General features: G+C 44.7%; 2 protein-coding genes across 19 annotated transcripts in view; one reads left to right on the forward strand and one right to left on the reverse strand.

Annotated features, from left to right (window-relative positions):
• Window positions 1-21: 21 nt before the first annotated feature.
• Window positions 22-3,169, reverse strand: LOC109884017 (NADH dehydrogenase [ubiquinone] 1 beta subcomplex subunit 2, mitochondrial). Of its 4 annotated transcripts, XR_004210964.1 has the most exons (5): window positions 1,642-3,121; window positions 1,196-1,432; window positions 674-818; window positions 435-527; window positions 22-119 (listed from the first exon to the last, which is right to left on the reverse strand). XR_004210964.1 is itself a non-coding variant. In XM_020476023.2 (4 exons), exons 1-3 carry the CDS (start codon window positions 1,279-1,281, stop codon window positions 453-455), a joined length of 306 nt encoding a protein of 101 aa, XP_020331612.1. In that variant the 5' UTR covers window positions 1,282-1,371; the 3' UTR covers window positions 22-119; window positions 435-452. The 4 variants fall into 4 exon arrangements, 2 of the variants coding, with proteins under 2 accessions (XP_020331612.1, XP_020331611.1); XR_004210963.1 differs by having other exon boundaries at window positions 22-527; window positions 1,642-3,169; XM_020476023.2 differs by lacking the exon at window positions 1,642-3,121 and having other exon boundaries at window positions 1,196-1,371.
• Window positions 3,170-4,624: 1,455 nt separating this feature from the next.
• The window catches only part of LOC109864517 (inactive histone-lysine N-methyltransferase 2E), a 29,867-nt gene continuing 16,989 nt past the window's right edge, over window positions 4,625-17,502 (forward strand). For 5 of the 15 annotated variants that reach the window (XM_031831564.1, XM_031831568.1, XM_031831576.1 and 2 more), the window contains exons 1-2: window positions 4,965-5,319; window positions 15,766-15,950. In XM_031831564.1, the coding sequence (XP_031687424.1) occupies window positions 15,880-15,950 (71 nt within the window). In that variant the 5' untranslated portion in view covers window positions 4,965-5,319; window positions 15,766-15,879. Of the gene's footprint in view, window positions 5,880-15,765; window positions 15,951-17,502 lie in introns of all 15 variants that reach the window. The other 10 variants (XM_031831570.1, XM_031831571.1, XM_031831573.1 and 7 more) reach the window with 6 other exon arrangements.

A 17,502-nucleotide genomic window follows, 5' to 3' on the forward strand; every position in this document is an offset into this window, starting at 1 on the left:
CATATGTACACACCCCAAAGATATGTTTTAGAATAAATTGAATTTTATTTGTCTATGTACAACAAAGCCTCTCGGGACACCCTTAACCTCCAGGTAGTGACCGGGCACACACACAAGGTCTAGAAATGCAAGAAAGAGAAGTACTATTACAACGTGCCACTGCTACAGTAAGGAACCTAATTGAAGTGGGCATATTAACTAACACATCTTGTTACAGAAGGGCTCTCTGTAGTTAATATGAACAATCGCATTACTGTACTAACTGAATAAGCATTCCATTTCCCATCCTAACCAACAGTTTATGATTATCTGTTGTGTGATGAACACAATCTTTCATCAGAGGACAAGACATTCTCATTGACAAACATCCCTTGGATGCGTCACAGATCCTGTGGTGAAGACGGATGTAGCCGTAGACAGGACAAAAGGCACACCTGGGGGTAGAGGGCACCTCATTCCTCATCGTCAGCTGGGATCCCCAGTTCCTCATCTGTCCATGCGGATGCATCAGGCCATGGGAAGTGACCCTGAGAGAAGAGGCATTATGGGGTTAAGTCTGCTTGACAGACACCGGCTTTGTCTCCATCCTTTACTCTATGAACTGCCAAAACTAGATCGGACAGGACATACCAGGCATAACTATGATTAGGAGCCTAATCTACATTTAACTCACCATTACTGCATCTGGGTCATGCCAGCAGTGCCACAGGATCCAGAACCACATGGCACTGCTGAGGAGCTCTGCTTGGAACGTCTGGCTCTTGGTGAGTTGTGGGAATTGCCTGTACTGGGCCTCTATGTGTGGTCCACCACCAGCTCTGAAAATTAACAGAAAACCAGAGCACTGAGGGTATCACTGTTTACACCCCATCACCGTATACCAGTATAATGTAGCTACGCTCTACACATTTGATTAAAACCCAACAACCCAATGGGTTAACATCTGATCATGGCGCCTACCTCTGGACATCTGTTTGGTAGGCCTACTGTCAGACTGCCAGCTAGTTGGTTAACTTGTAATCTAGTTATAAGCTATAGCCAAACGTTACTGTTTAAAGCTAAGAAGACAGTAATATGTGTACAGCTGACGTGTGATTGATTATGTTTATTTAATTATGAAGGACGATGTTGAAGTCAACCTTTCGTCCGTAGCACATAGCTAGCTAACGTTTATAACACCAGTAACGCTACTTACTTTCGGGTTACTATTTTCTGAGGTCCACGTGTAAGAAGCTGCGTCCCGGCCCTAAGGACACCCATGACCCTTCCTAAAGAAGACATAGTTGTTTCTCTCTTCCCCCAGTGTTGTTTTCTCAAAATGTCGTTCCACCTTGACACAGAGGGCGACCAACCAACAACGAGCGCTATGATTGGTCGAGATGGAGGGTTGTTCAGGAAATGGATCGACTCGTGTCGCTACCACTTTTGCACACTAGATGGAGACAAAGACCTTTATATACGTGTATATGTATATTAGGTAGTTACAGAAGTAGATTTAAATGCATCTATGTATGAAACTCTTAAAAGAGAATCGTATAGCAAATATTTGGGAAATGTGTATTTAATTTTTCATATGAAAATGTAATGCTGGAAGCTTGTGTTGTGACATGGTGAATTAATGCATACGTGCTTCTGTGCAACCTTTTAGAAACTGACAACTGAGAAGGGAAGGGTGGTCATGGCAGTCCTTCCAATTTCCTTCCTCTTGAGTAAAGGTTTTGTGTTGGAACGTCATGCACCTCCTTCCTTTAATGTTTATATGTCTTCCATGACATGGGTGAGTGGTGAATAGTAGTAGAAAATGCAGTGCATTTGTTTTGCATCCAGTATAGTAAATTAAGGTGGAGGGATATTATAGGACGGCAGTCAGGTTTAATGAAAAAAATCAAGTGACAAAAGACAGGCATAACAGGTACAAATGGTTAATGAGCATTTAAATTACGAGAGCAGTTCTTCTCTTGGGTAATTGTGAAAAGTATTCGCCATTTACTGATTAATGAATCTGAGAACCGAGTGGGACAACATGGCGGACAGGCTCTAAGCTCCCTATCAACAGCTAAGCGGTTTGACAGTTGCTTTTTTTCTGGTGGAAACTTACAAAAATATCAAATTTGCAATTAACTTCGCGTTCCATCAATTGTAATGTATCCAGCTGTAATCGAATTGTTACTTTAAAGTCCTGCAGAAAAGTTTCTTCCCTTTCAGGCCAATGTTCAGTTCAGCTTTTGTTGGCCACTTTTACAATTTCATAGACATTGACCGTTACTTTCCATCCATCCATCCATGTTTCGACTTATAAGTTGGCTCGTCAGTCTGCTTCTCGGTTTAAATGCCAGAACAGGAAATACATAAACAATATAGTCTAAACTGACAAGACCAAACACGACTTAACGACAAAAGTTAAGAGCATGGTTTAGAAACGATGCTTTCCGCACTCCTTTCGGGAGTGCGCGCATTGCCGCCGCCTAAGTCAGTGCGCTTTATGCTCGTGCATGCTCGTTAACTGCAGGCGCCATCTTATTTGCCACCAGCTGCGTTGTTGCAATTTCACAAAAAAAACGGAAAGTGATCTATAGCTATCTGCGTACAATACGTTGAATGGCGAGTTCATTTGAGTAATTCCTATCGTCGAACAGCAATAAATTGCTCATCCCGTATTTATCTTGCATTCCAAAGCATTGTTTTTCTTGACTCAGCCCTAATGGCGCCTGGCTCTGCAAGTTCTCCGGTTGCGCCACTCTCCCCTCACAGCTCAGAACCCGCCTACAACCGATGTCCGAATGATGTCATCAGAAGCCAACCATTTCTGCAAAAACAGGTCAATTCATGCATCATTGGCTGAGAGCAATGTCAATCTATAAAAACAAGAACGCCATTTTGCGAAAACGAGAGAACGCTATATTTTACCACCGAATCTCATCCTAATCAAACTGCCCGGAAACCGACTAGGCTACTTCTTGATAACGTCTCCAACTAGTGTTTTTATGAAAACCCTACACTCTGAATCAAGTACAAAAATATATATACCGTATTATAGCCCAACGACTGTTGTACAATATCACCTACGTTCGCTATAGATTTCCGAAATGAGTATAGTTGTAGCAGTTATGAAGGCTCATCTACTCTGTCAAGACGATCTGATACAACCAACAGACGAGAAAGCCCAGTTTCAGTATTACGCGTGCGCGCGGGGATGCGGTTTGGCTAGAGCTCAGTGGGGGAGGGGAGGTCGAACTGTAATGTCATGTGAACAGGCAATGACTGTATATGTGAACAGGATTGGAAGATTCGCAGGAGCCACTGTATCTTCGCCTTAATTCGAACGACACGTACACGACATGTCCAACGTATTTTTTGATTCATTGTTGGACTCACCTCTTTAGCTCTTAGAAAATTAATCTGTGTGGATGATATACTCTGAAAATTGGCCATGGAGATGTTTTACTTTACATATGCGACGATCCGTTTGCCTTGACCTCTTGTAGCCTATACGCATTGTTGTCAGTATTATTGAACTAGGCCTACATATTATGTATTCATAATAGTGCCGTTTTTTGGGGGGAGACTGGAATAATGTAACAGCAATTATGAATTACATGTACTTGTTAACAATAGCACGATGCTTCCATTTGTAGATTGTGTTGATATTGGTCAGTATTGTCTGCCACCCATCTTGCCTTCAGTTAAATCAAAGAAAGCACGGGCTCATGTGGAAGATATTTGTTTCCTCCTACTGCCTTGGGCAGCAGAATTAGATGCTAATTTCAAACTCTGGTAACTAGGGCCTAATAATTGCCATTCATGAGTTTGTTTTATTTGTAGCAGATACAGAAGGTGTGTCATGGACCTCAGTGACAATACAATATATTTGTTTGTTTTTTCTATTTTAATAAAGTTTCACATTTTGCAGCAGGATCACCTATAAAAGTGAAACGCGCACTTGAATGAATGAATAAATCTTTGAGACATGAGCGGTGGTTAGATGGCAGACATACATAGATGTAGAACATGGTATGTCTCTGTGCCAGACATCATGGTCATATGGTTGACAAAAGCACATCAGATTGCTTTGCAGTTGAGAGAAGTGTGAAACAGGAGGGAAAGGGCTGACAATTCAACAAGTTCCTCCAGAGGAAGTAATAAAAGCAACCAGACTTTGTCCTTGGCTGCTAAGAAACTGCATTGACTACACACACACACCGTGCTTGACTTGGACTGAAATACTGGAGGTGCCAGTACTCATTTTGGGTACTGTTTATATTCAGGTGCAGGAGCTCCACAATACTTTTGAGCTAATATTCTATAGAAGGTGCAGAAACCCAAGCAGTAGATAATCTGAAGTGCCAGTACGCAGCTCCAGTAAACTTCTGCCCAAGTCAAGCACTGACCACCCTAATTTTACCCCCTCACACATCAAAGTGTACAAATTGTTCTCAGATGCATGTTGAAAAGAGAAAAAAAACATACAGGACTATACACATGAGTTTAGTCTATGCCTTGTATTGTCTGTCATGTATTGTAATTGTGTGTTGCACCATGTTGCTTTATCTTTCAAGCAGTTGAAGGAAAATGTAAATGTTTATGAAATGTTTTCATTGACAATAAAGAGGTATTATTCCATTCATGGTAATGGATTATTTTTAATGAGTTGCTGAACATGAGATGCTGTACTGACACAATCCTACGAATGTTTACATTTGTTATAAATTAAATTTGGAGATCATATTGTATAAATTAGGATTATAAACAAGAGGATATATATTCTAGAACCAACTCGTTGCAACTGAACTAACAAATCCTGCATAGTGGCATTATAGCGACAAGATTTGGACTACAGACACAAAACTACAGAACAGAACGGACGCGTGAACGCGCATGTAGCCATCTCATTTCACCGCGCCCCTGTAATCTTGGCCTGTGGACCCCGGAGAGTGTAGGGGCGGGGCTCGGGTTAGGGGTTGATGGGCTGGAGGAGGCGGAGTCACGGCAGTCCTGCCAGGGCCGCCATTTTTGCAAAGGGAAAAGAGACAGGGTAGAGGGGATCTAATTTCTAACAGTCGGCGTAGGTAGGACACAATTTTAACGGTTCGGAACTGACTGTCATTATTGGGTTCCAATAATTACCAACGAAAATGAATTACAGTAGGGGGAGTCTCTAAAAAAGATTGCTATCAGTCTAAATATTTTTAAACCTTATAGAGCCGCAGTGTGGAGTGAAGTAGCTATTGTTTTGGTTGTGTAGAGAGCGAGGCTCTAGCGACGGGGGTCTCACCCAGGTCTCTGTTTCTTTATTCAGGGTATCTACAGTGGACTTTAACTGTAAGTAAAAACGCTTTAAAACTACCTCATAGGTTGTCTTAGTTTCAAGAGCTCACCAAGTTAGTCTACCTAGCCTGCTTGCCGACTTGGTTTCTCATGGCTAACTACTGTAGCTAGTAACGTTAGCTACGTGGATGCTGATGGCGCTATAGTTAGATGGAAGTTGATAATAACTAACTTTCTGATAGGAAATGTAGTTTTTATTTTTATTTAAGTGAGCCACTTAGAATGTTAGTCCTGAATTATAGTATTGTTTTGGTGTAACGTTAGCTTGTATTAGCTGGCTAGCAACTGTTAGCATTTGCTAGTTAGACAGTGCAGTGTTTAGCTAGCTAACGTTAGCGCATTTGAATTTTACTGGCTGCTTCTGAAACGTTAGCACGCTTACTTAATGCAGTTGAATAACATTGGATTGTTAATGAAGATAAAGGGAAGCAATACAATATCAAACATTAACTTTTGGCTAGTTCGCTTTACCTGCAATGTCAGTATGCTGTTGCAGTCGAACTAGGTGGCATGGAGAACTACCCCGCTCTCTTTCAACCAGCCCCCAAAGGATGGTCAGTTTGCCAATGTACTCCCATGCAATAGGCTAGTGGTAAAATTGTACTTACAGAACAAGTCAATCATGAATTGTATTGCAGTATTTGTTGGACTGCCTTGGTTTAACACATCCGTGCTCGTTATCTAGTTACAGATTTTCATATGTGGTTGGAAGTGCACTTCTTGTTGATCCTATGAAGGTTTATTTCCGTTTGAGTAGCCAGCTAGTCCACAAAATGTGGTGTTGCGCAGAAGGCATTGACAGGGCTTTTGTTTACATATAGATAACAAAAGACTACAATTTCCAGAAAATTATACGTAGTTGCATTATATTTCTGGTCAAAGTTCAATCGCATGTCCACAATTGTGTAAATGTTTTTTTATATATAAAACTAGAGGCCTTCTGTCACTAGATGAACAAACGCCCACCATTCTATTTTGTTCCTAGTTGACAAATGCATTACATCCCTTAATTTAGATTCAGAGGGTATGTGGTTTAACTGCTGCAAACGTGGGGGGAGGGGACCATACCTCAGTGGAGGGGGCATACTCAAATCGGGGAATCTTGCCTCCACTGACAATGTAGCTTCTTTGACCGTTTAAACTTAGCGATTGGTTACAATAGTCAATGTTATTTAAAAGTGAACTCAAACTGCGAGAACGTATTTTCAGCAAGTGTGAACTTTGCGCCATTGTTCACACTATGACGTGCCAAGCTGCCTTACTAAACTAGTTTAGGTAGCTAATCTTTCCATGTTACAGACCTCGTTGGCCAGTTTACCGCAGTTCGAACGCTAATATTAGCTAGCTAAGTACTATAACTGGTGTAGTAGTACAAGCTTCAAATATTGATACAATAACTCCCTTATGTATTTTTCAAGACGAAGAGGCCCAATATAATTTGTCAGCCGCCTAGTTATGTAGCTTGAGAAAATGGTTCCTTTGCCGAGACTCGCTAGCCAACGTTTTGTATCTTTGAAAGCCATTGCTGCTAACTAGCATGGCTCGTTAGCTAACCAGCTGGCTAAATTATCGACGAGATTCTACATTTTTCTAATAATAACTACACAAACGGTATCGACAAATTGATACTTAAGTAAGAATGTCTGAAAGACGATTGATTGCTTTCTTGTGGATTTTCTTCTCGTGGCGAGTGTCCGTCCCCCAGTTACACGGTTTTCTTGCCGTCCTTAGAAAAGCGCTATGAAAATGGCGGCTTGGCTTGAAGTTGTGGTAATTTAATAGCTACGTTCAGCCCTCCACACCCCTATCGGCTGAGCTGACTGCAACGCCGACACACAGTCACGGGCAAGCTAGTGCACAATGGGATAGATTAATAAGGACTGCTTTCTGTCGTACATTAAAATAGTGACAATGTCCGCCTTTGATACAAACATACACTTGTCAGGTCACAAGTTTGAGATTCGCTGGCCAACTGTCTGGTTAGCTAATAGCACCCCCCCCCCCCCCCCCCCCCATATCGTTCAATCACATTTATTTGCTAATATTGTGTTTCCTGATGCATTGTATTTGAAGAGCAGGATGTATATACAGATACTACTACAACAACGCAATATACGTCAGCTCAGATTTATTGTAGTTGCTGAATTTGGCTATGTTATTAGCAGGTTGTCATATTGAGGCGTTTCATAACAGGATATAAACCCAGCACTTTGTATAAAGAACAATGATGTTTATTGCCACCCCCACTCTTCTTTGACCTCATGCTTTGTCCAACACCAAACATTCCCACCCATTTTGGCAAGTTGAACCAAGTTACCACATTTAACAGTAAGTGGGCTACTAGTCTTAACTCATGTTTGTAGAAAGCGACACGATGACTAGACAGGACGATTTTAGTATCTCATAATTCACTATCATTAGGCTACCCATTCTCTCACTATATGCACATATGTAGTAGAGGTCGACCGATTAATCGGAATGGCCAATTCCAAGTTTTCATAACAATCGGAAATCGGTATTTTTGGGTGCTGATGTGCCGATTTTTAAAAATTTGATATACCTTTATTTAACTAGACAAGTCAGTTAAGAACGCATTCTTATTTTCAATGACGGCCTAGGAACGGTGGGTTAACTGCCTCATTCAGGGGCAGAACGACAGATTTTCACCTTGTCAGCTTGGGGGATCCAATCTTGCAACCGTACAGTTAACTAGTCCAACGCAAAAACAACCTGCCTCTCTCTCGTTGCACTCCACAATGAGACTGCCTGTTACGCGAATGCAGTAGCTAGCATTAAACTTATCTTGTAAAAAACAATCAATCATAATCACAAGTTAACCACATATGGTTGATGATATTACTAGATATTATCTAGCGTGTCCTGCGTTGCATATAATCTGATGAGCATACAAGTATCTAAGTATCTGACTGAGCGATGGTAGGCAGAAGCAGGCGGTGTAAACATGAATTCAAACAGCACTTTTGTGCGTTTTGCCAGCAGCTCTTCGTTGTGCGTCAAGCATTGTGCTGAAATGGCTAGCTAGTTAGCGCGCGCTAATAGAGTTTCAAATGTCACTTGCTCTGAGCCTTCTAGTAGTTGTTCCCCTTGCTCTGCATGGGTAACGCTGCTTCGATGGTGGCTGGTGTCGTTGTGTTGCTGGTTCGAGCCCAGGGAGGAGCGAGGAGAGGGACAGAAGCTATACTGTTACACTGGCAATACTAAAGTGCCTATAAGAACATCCAATAGTCAAAGGTTAATGAAATACAAATGGTATAGAGGGAAATAGTCCTATAATTCCTATAATAACTACAACCTAAAACTTCTTACCCGGGAATATTGAAGACTCGTGTTAAAAGGAACCACCTGCTTTCATATGTTCTCATGTTCTCAGTAAGGAACTGAAACGTTAGCTTTCTTACATAACACATATTGCACTTTTACTTTCTTCTCCAACACTTTGTTTTTTCATTATTTAAACCAAATTGGACATGTTTCATTATTTATTTGAGGCTAAATTGATTTTATTGATGTATTATTTAAGTTAAAATAAGTGGTCATTCAGTGTTGTTGTAATTGTCAATATTACAAACAAAACAATTGGCCGATCATTCGGTCTGCTTTTTTGGTCCTCCAATAATCGGTATCGGCGTTGAATAATCATAATCGGTCGACCTCTAAAATTTAGTTAATAAGTAGTGATTATCTAAAGGTCAGCTCGACTGAGGAGGAAAGCATGACACTGATTGTGGATATGAACCATAGAGGAAACCGGTCACAACAACCATAGTGTGTCATTATGGCTGGAACGATGTCCTTGTGTAATATTTACCAGTGTTCGGGTATGCCTAGTACAAGAAACTGTCATTAAATTAGCTAGGAAGATTTCAGTGTGGTTTGGCCTAGCTCTTTGGAACATAGGCTACTTTGTCTCAATTGTTTTTTCCAATTCGGATTTGCCTAATTTGAATTTGCCTAATTCACATTAAATTCATGAATAGATAAACAACAGGCTGTTTCCCAAGTCCTACCTGGTGGTCAGAGGTGTTGAGTTTTGTGAAGGAGGAATGAAACAACAGCTGTGACTTGGTTATTTCCCTTTGACATTGACAAAGACCTGCTGCCCTTCTCTTGCCCCCTCACCCTCTCAGCTCGTCACAGGCTCAGAACAGATGCCCGTCATCAAATAATAATGAAAATAAATGGCCAGGTTTTTTTTGTCTGTTGTTTTGGTGATCGTGTTGAGAGTTCATGATAAAACACAGCTGGCCAGTGAGGAGCTCTATATCACCCATTCTAGAAATGAGAAGGAGCCCCAGTGCCACAACAATACTTTTTAAATCTGCCTGGCTACACCTTGCACGTACACGTGACTCCACTTTGCCCAAACAATCTTCTCCTGACAATTCATGTCTTTCCTTTCATGTGTTGTGACATTTTTTCCATCAGCTCAGGCCCCATTCCCAGTAGTATGCCTCAGTCCCCTGGTGGTGGTTCTAGCTTTTAGATGGTGTGAGGCAGGCAGCTCCATTCCCTCCTCCCTTCTGGCCTGTGAGACAAACTAAAGAAGCTGGATACTTCTCTGTGGCGCAAACTTTGGCAGCCTCTGTCCAAATGCCAGTTTGAGACAGTCGCCCAGTGTTTTTTTTTTCTCTCCTCCTTTTCTCCTCATGGCCCCATGTTGCCATAGCCTAAGATGAGACTCCTCACATGAACAGAAAAATATCCGGATTTGTGGCCATCTTGGATGGAGACTGCCGAGAGAGACGGCCATTAATCTATTCTGTTTTGGTTCTCCAGGACAGTACTAATTAGGCTTCTGTGTCCTTATGAGGCGAGGGTTATGTTAATTCCCCCTCTGCCAATTGAGGACAGGAGGCCAAATCATTGGAGGCAGAGGTGTTTTCCCCACAGTGAGGCTGTGCAGCTGCTCTCTTTCTCCAGAGGAGCCTAGTGAGAGCTGTGTAGGTCGCTGCCACAGCTGACTGACTGACACACTGATACAGGCACTCATTTGCTTGTGACTCCTGATCTTTCTTTTCACTGACACAGGTGCTTGTTTCACAAATGCCTGTCAACAGTGGGGGTAATCTAAGGCCTCAGACTGCTGTATGCTGCTCCCTCTAGTATTTCCACAGCTTAGCTTTGCGTAGTGGGATTCATCCTCCACCAAATGAATGATGTCATGATACGTTTGTGATGTCACTCATGCAGTGGAGACCTAGATGCAGAGAGACCTTGGGAGACGTGGGCCCCTGTCGGGAAGTAAAATAGACACCAGTTTGAACCGCTCCGTTCGTCAGAACAACTGCAGGCTGGAACCCTCTGACAAGAAACGAGGCCTGTGTGTATGGATGTAGCTGACACAGTAAAAATCTGTTTCCCCTGATGTTGGCCTCCCTGAATTCAGTAAAAAAGTATCACTTTTGTGTGGACATAAATACTGGATGAGAGCGGGCCTGCTGTGTCTAATCAGAGGCTGGTATATAATACACAATCCACAGTCACCTACCTCTTCTTCCTCTTAAAGGGACAGTGGCCTGCGCTCTGTCCTGGTGCTAGACGCCATGCTACCATAACCATGTCACTGTCTCGTAGCGTTGTAACAGTCTCCCTATCTGCACCTTATCCGAATTGCCTCACACACTGACTCACACTGCCTTCTCTGGTTCCCTCTCCTCGCTCCCCTGGTGGGTGCCCCCTCTCTGCACACTCTTACACAGCTGTAAATACCTGATATGGTGTTTCGCTGGCTGTGTTGACGGGGAGATGTGGCCTGCCTGCCACTCCCCCCTGGGGGACAGAGGAGTGCGTGGCAGGGAGCTCTTGCTGCTGGGTGACACCTTTCCTTTCACCTCAATCCCAGGAGCACACACGCATCCATGAAGGGCTCAATAAGAGAAGTCATTAAGGCTTTTTGAGCTGCCAATAGCCAGGACAGTGGGCCACAGAGTGAGGAAGTGAAGGGGTTCATTATACAGGATGTTTACTGCACTGGGTAGGGCAGAAGGGTAGGAAAGAAGAAGGCCACAGCTCAGTGGGGCTAGTGAGAATCTATTGACTTCCTCTCTGCCTGCCTCATCCTTCACTGTAAATAGTGCCACTTGTGTTTGTGTTGCTCCCTCTGTCTTTGGAGAAAAACAGACTCCATCCTGAAACTATCATCTGTATAGATATAGCTGGCTGACAACAGTACACTGCCAGCCTAGGTAGTTTTACCCTGTGGGGCTGCCTGGCACTAAGCCTCCAGTGTCCTCCTTTCTGTGTAGAGCTAGAGTCATGCCTTTAGTAGTTCATGTGAGTCTGGCCTAGCTCTGAGGCCCAGCACGGTCGTGTAGGTCACACAAGAGGAGGAGAGGGAAACAGGGTTCAGGTAAACTGTTTTTGCAGTGCTGGGCTGTGATGGATCCCTTGTTAAATGGGCCTTTCACTAGTTAGACTACCTCCCAAATAGGTGGCCTGATACTTCCCTAGCCCCGCCCACTTCCTGTTGCTGTGCTACATGCTAACACTACTTACTTAGTGCAGGGCACGCTGGGTACTGGGCAGACTCAGTGGAGGTGAGGGTGAATTTGGTGATATAACGCCAGGTGTGAAATCGATCATGGAATTGTGCTGTAATGGGGCTGCAGTGTCTCTGACCAGTGCTGGGTGATATGGCCAAAATATCAAATCACTTTCTTTTTCACATTTTTGATGGTATTTGTTTAAAAAAAGACAAAAGTTGTGAATTAGCTTTATGAGTAGTGTGAGGCCCTAGGGTGATTTCAATGAGTCTTTCTCCATTCAGATTATTTTTGGATGAGGTTGAAAACACTATAAAACCATTTCTTGCATTTTTATCCATTTCTGTATTTCCTGCACTCATTTGAGATAATTTCCACACTGCCATGTAGGGTTGCCCGATATGGGCAAAAAAAAACCTAGGCCTCATTTTTAACCAAATGTTGCAATTGTGATAATTGCGACCCAATTTCTCGACAATTAACACCAGGCACAGAAAAGCTGCATTTTAGCCTGTCAGTCTAATTTGATTTGGTTTGAGTAGTTGGCCTTTCTTTCCTAATATAGATAAGACTGAGTCACACAGGTGGACAGGCGGGCTCGACGCAAATCCAAGATTTTGTTTCTCATCGGTCATCCTTATCAGATTTAAGAATGTCAAATGGGGCCGTGCTGTGTTAGGGAGAGGAGGGTGTACGGAGGGAGAGTAGGCCAGAGCAGGGCTGCCCCAGACCAGCTGTCAGAACCTGGATGTTCTGCACTGAAAACCCTGGCTGGCTGGCTGTACCCTGCACCTGAGATGGGAGATCCCTCCTTTACCCCCTATGTGTGTTTGTTTGACAGGGTACAAGCCCAAAGTGTGTAGGCTGATGTGTGTAGAGTAGCCTCTAGGACACACTGTCTCTCTCTCTTGCACACACAGTGCTGGCCTGGGGCAATTGTCTGCTGGTTAGTGTGCTCTGCAGAGCGTGGATGTGGACGATGCAATATCATTCTCTCTCCAATGCCCTTTAGGGCAGTTTGCTGCTGCGCTATAGGTGGTCAATGGGTAAACATCACAGTGGAACTTGTCTATTCGTTGCTAGTGGTGCCCAATCTTTTACACACGCATACACAATGTAGACCTACATCTCTAATGTCCTGTATTATTGATGTATGGTTTCACCTTCAGAGGTAAAGCACAGAGGGAGCCCTGGCAGCTTGGGCACTGATTAATGAAGGACAGCTGCTGCAGAGAGTAGCCCTGTTTGGGCACTGTGAAAGGAAGGGTTGTGACATTCTGATGGTGGCTTTTTCCAGTGTATAGGAGTGCCTTTTATTTTGGTGTGTGTGCGCTCATGGCTGGCTGCTGCGATGACTTGGCCTATGAGGATGGTGTGAAGTCACTTCAGCCCTCTGTAGGGAACTTAGAGGGAAGGAGGAGCACAGCTTCAGTTAGAAGCTGCGCTCCATCGTTTTCTTCCCCCGGCTCAAAATCAAACACTGAGACTTGGCCCAAAGAGCCTCAATGAAAACAAGCTCTGACGTACAGTGGCTCCAACTAGCCTAGCACGAGGGAGCGTGTGTGCGTTTCCCCTGCTGAATTTAGTAGAGTGACTGGTCTGTCTGAAAAGGAAAGTTATTCCCCCACACAATGACGTGACTATGGCCTTAGTGAGGGAGGGGAGATTGGGAAAGGGAGGAGGGCAAATGAGAAGAGGGGGTTGAGTGGGCTCAGCTCTCGTCTCTGCTCTACTCTCACACAGTCTCAGAAGGCTGCTGTGCCTGTGCTAGAGGAACCCTAGTGCCCATACAGGCTCCCTGCAGCGCTGTGAGATCCGTGATGAGAGAACTTCAGACAGAACGCAAGGGGAGTGGGGGACGAGAGCTGCAGCTTTCCTCCTCGCTTGACGAGCTAGTGTTCTGCCATTTATAATGTTTTGCTTTGTCTTTCTCCCCCCCATCTCCCTCTTGTACTCGCTCCCCTTTCCGCTTCACCATTCTCTCTCTCAGCCTTTCTCTCTCTCTCAATTCAATTTGCATTATTGGCATGATGTAACAATGTACATATTGCTAATGCTTACTTTGGATATTTCTCTCAGCCTCTCGCTCAGCCTGTCTCACAGCCTCTCTCTCTCTCTGTCTCTCGGCCTCTTTGTAATTAGGAGCACTGTCTGCGGCACTCCCCTTCCCTTCCATGCTCTGAGGTTTATTTAGGAAGTGCAGGGAGGAGAGAGATCCGGCGGGGGTGGGGTGGATGGGGCACAGCAAGGGAGGGCAGAAGGAGCGAGGTGGAGGGAGCATTTGTCTTTTTCCTCTGCTTTTTTTGGCATGTTGGTCCCGTGTGACAGACGGCTCCGCTAAAGGAAGTGGGAGGAGCGTCGGAGGCAGTCACAGCACTCAGATTTTGTCAGGAATGCTGTACTGTCCTCGTTAGCCTTTTTCCAACCCCCCTTTTGTGTGTCTTGAATGTGTCTGGCCCCTGGTGCAGTATGTGTGTGCTTGCGCCCCTGGGTGCCTCCCAGCAAAGGAATGTGTGCAAGGGTCTAGAAGGGGAGGGGGTTTGGTTTATCTGTCTGTGCGGGGGGGGGTGTATGTGTATGTGTATGTGCATTCCTGAGCAGTGACTGCAGGATTCTCTTAGACAGAGGCAGAGACGATCACAGCAAAACTCTTGGAAACAGACGGCCTGTTTCCGAAGGAAGGGATTTTTACTACACCAAAACATAGTGAGCCTTTGAGATACCACAAAGGGGTTTTATGTCATTTCAGTGGTCTGGCTAAAAGCCCTGTTACTGGGAAATGTTCCACCAACAATTGGTTTCTATTGTTATTTGAGCCACACAAAGCTGTGTTGTGATATGGGCCCTGCTGTTTAAAGAGATTGTACAAATGTTTCAGTGGTCTAGTAAACCTGAAATGTCCAGATAGCAGTGTGTCTGACATGAGCCCTCTTTGCTATAGGGCTGTGAACTCCATCCTATTTTGTCTAGGCATGTGTCCCTTCCACTAATCCCACTTATCAACAACGCTGTGCTCTCAGTATCAGGGCCAGCGCATATGCCCCTGTCTGGACACATGCATTGCATTACGTAGGCTATAAGCTATAATAGCCTGTACATTAGCACCCACCGTTTGTGTATAGGCTAATTGGGACAGGTCTATTTAATCTATGGACATAGCATTGTTATTGCCTCTTGGCGGGAGTGGCTACCTCTGTCTGTCAACCAACCATTTAGTCCCTCGTCCTACTTCTCTCTTCATCCGAGAGAGGCTGCAGTCTGTCTGACACCTAATGGAGTTCATTATTGACTTAGTCTTTCTATGCATCGCCTGTCCACCTGCAATGCTGAACAAACAGTGTGAGAGGGGGAGAGTGAGACAAGATGCCTATTTAACACTGGCTTTCACATCCAGACAGCCAGGGGCTTGTGACAGCTCTAATTACAGCGTTAAAGGATTGTGTGTTTGAGAGAGCGAGAGTGTGTGTGTGCGTGCGTGCGTGTGTGCGTGCTGTTCTGCTCAATAGAACAATAAAGCTTGGTGAAAAGATGGCCTCTCAGTGTTGCGTTTTTCTTTCCCCTACATTAATGGCCGCCAGTCAGAGCTCTGTGTTCTCTCACTCCCCCTTGTGGTGGAACACTGCCACAGCAGCATCCTGCATTCCTGGCAGTCTGTGTAGATTGCTCCTCTACCCCCTTGCATCCATGAATGACTCAGGTAGCCAGTGAGGCGGGCGAGGGTTCTCTTTGAGAGCTTTGCTAGGGAAATTCCTATCATGCTGTTCATTTTCCATGTTACTAGCAGATAGCAAGTACCTACATCTCACACAGCTGAATTTATGAATCATGGTGATTCCTGGAAATACCCCAGTTTTCAGTCTGTCTGATCTAGTTTCAGATAGGTGACTGTCACCATGCTAACTCCCTTGTCTTTCTCTCTCCCTCTGTGTGTTGGCAGGCCTTGTGGATGCACTTAGATGTCTGCAATGAGTGCTGTGGCTGGCATGCCTCAGTGTTTTGGACTCCCATGCTCTGGACTCAGTAGGACAAGAATTGATCAGCAAAGAACGTCATGAGCATAGTGATCCCTGTAGGGGTGGACACAGCAGACACCTCATACCTGGAAATGGCTGCAGGCTCAGAGTGAGTATACCAACGTCTTCAGGCCCAACCCACCATCTCATGATTCATCTCACCCTTCTCTTACTCAAGATTCTCTTTTTCACTCATTCTCTGACTCTCCTCCATTGTCTGCTGCTGTCATCCCTCCCATCTCTTTCTCACCCACTCTCTCTTTTTATTTCATCCTTTCTCCCCCACTTCCTCATTCACTTTAATTGGGCCTGTCATCTGTCTGTCGACCATATCTCCCCCTTACGGCCTTAAGCCCTTTCTCTCTCTGTGTATCTCTGTTTCTGTGTGTATGTCTCTGTGTATCTACTCTCTGTGTCTCTGTGCTGCATTGTCTCTGCTCTAGCCCTGCTGAGGGGCTCCATAGCCCTGCTGTCTGCTGTAAGGGACAGACCTGGTCAATCACTGCCATTGATCACATACATAGCACTCACCGTCTCACACCATCACTTCCCATAAACATTCTCAATGTCCTAGCTGTTAATCTGACCAGACCATCCAAGTTCCATATATGACAAAACACACTTTGTAGAGAAGATATGAGGCAGAAGAGCTTGTCACTTATAAGCACAGCATATGTTGTATTTGACTATCTAGCATCACACACCCTTACTGTTCAATTTCTATTTCTGAGTTGCTTCTGTGTAATACAATGTCAGTGTAGCTAATGTCATGATTTTAGAATGACACCACCAGGTGGAGGGAGAATTTTACTCTGAAAAATGATGCACCTGATCCTTGTCTGTATGCTGTGCACCTTGTTAGGGAAGTGGAGCCTGGCGCCATGGCAGCAACAACATACCACCCTCCTCACAGTATTCCCTATACCCTCCTCGGGGATACTGGCAAAGTATTACAGACAAATAAGAGAGACCTCCTCTGTGCTCCTGTGGTTGAAGATTAGAAAGGTCTCCTTTTAGAGGGCTTGTCTCTTTAAATGGGTCCGTGTCACTCTCCCCCAGCCTTAAGAGCTGTTGCAGTCGGCCACCGCTGGTTGCCATGGCAATCTCCCCCAATGTCTCCCTTCCGCAATGCGCAGGGGCCATTGCCATGGTCACCGGGCTGAATGGCAGGTGGCCCTCTTGCGGTTAAGGCGTCTTAAATGGTTCCCGTCGCGCTCACCTCTTTCCTCCCCCTTCCAGTCAGCTTTTTATAGGGCTGTGTCTCAGCCCAGAGCCCTTCTGTTCACAGGGGCGGGTTTTAAGCCCTCTCTCTCTATCCTTCTCTCTCCGCCCTGCGGCGACCTACCCCCTGCCTGATGCAAGTTTGAATTGGGCCTCCAATGTGTGGGAGCACAGAGTTTAGCTGGCTGTCTGTAAAACACACACACACGAGACTACCGACCACCAGCGTGCCCACAGACCAGGGCAGTTCTCATCTAGCCCTCTTCCTTCCACCCTACTGCTAAAACAAGTCACAGATCCTTGGTACTCTTCGAGGCCCTCGTGTTCTCAACACAGGGCTGAGGTTAGCATTAGTGTGCTAACTTGCTAACCCTAGGAACAGCAATACTACTCCCAGAGGAGCGGTCACTCTCTCTGCACCTCCCTCTGAAAGATGCAGC

The sequence above is a fragment of the Oncorhynchus kisutch genome, linkage group LG9, assembly GCF_002021735.2.
Source record: "Oncorhynchus kisutch isolate 150728-3 linkage group LG9, Okis_V2, whole genome shotgun sequence".
NCBI lineage: Eukaryota > Metazoa > Chordata > Actinopteri > Salmoniformes > Salmonidae > Oncorhynchus > Oncorhynchus kisutch.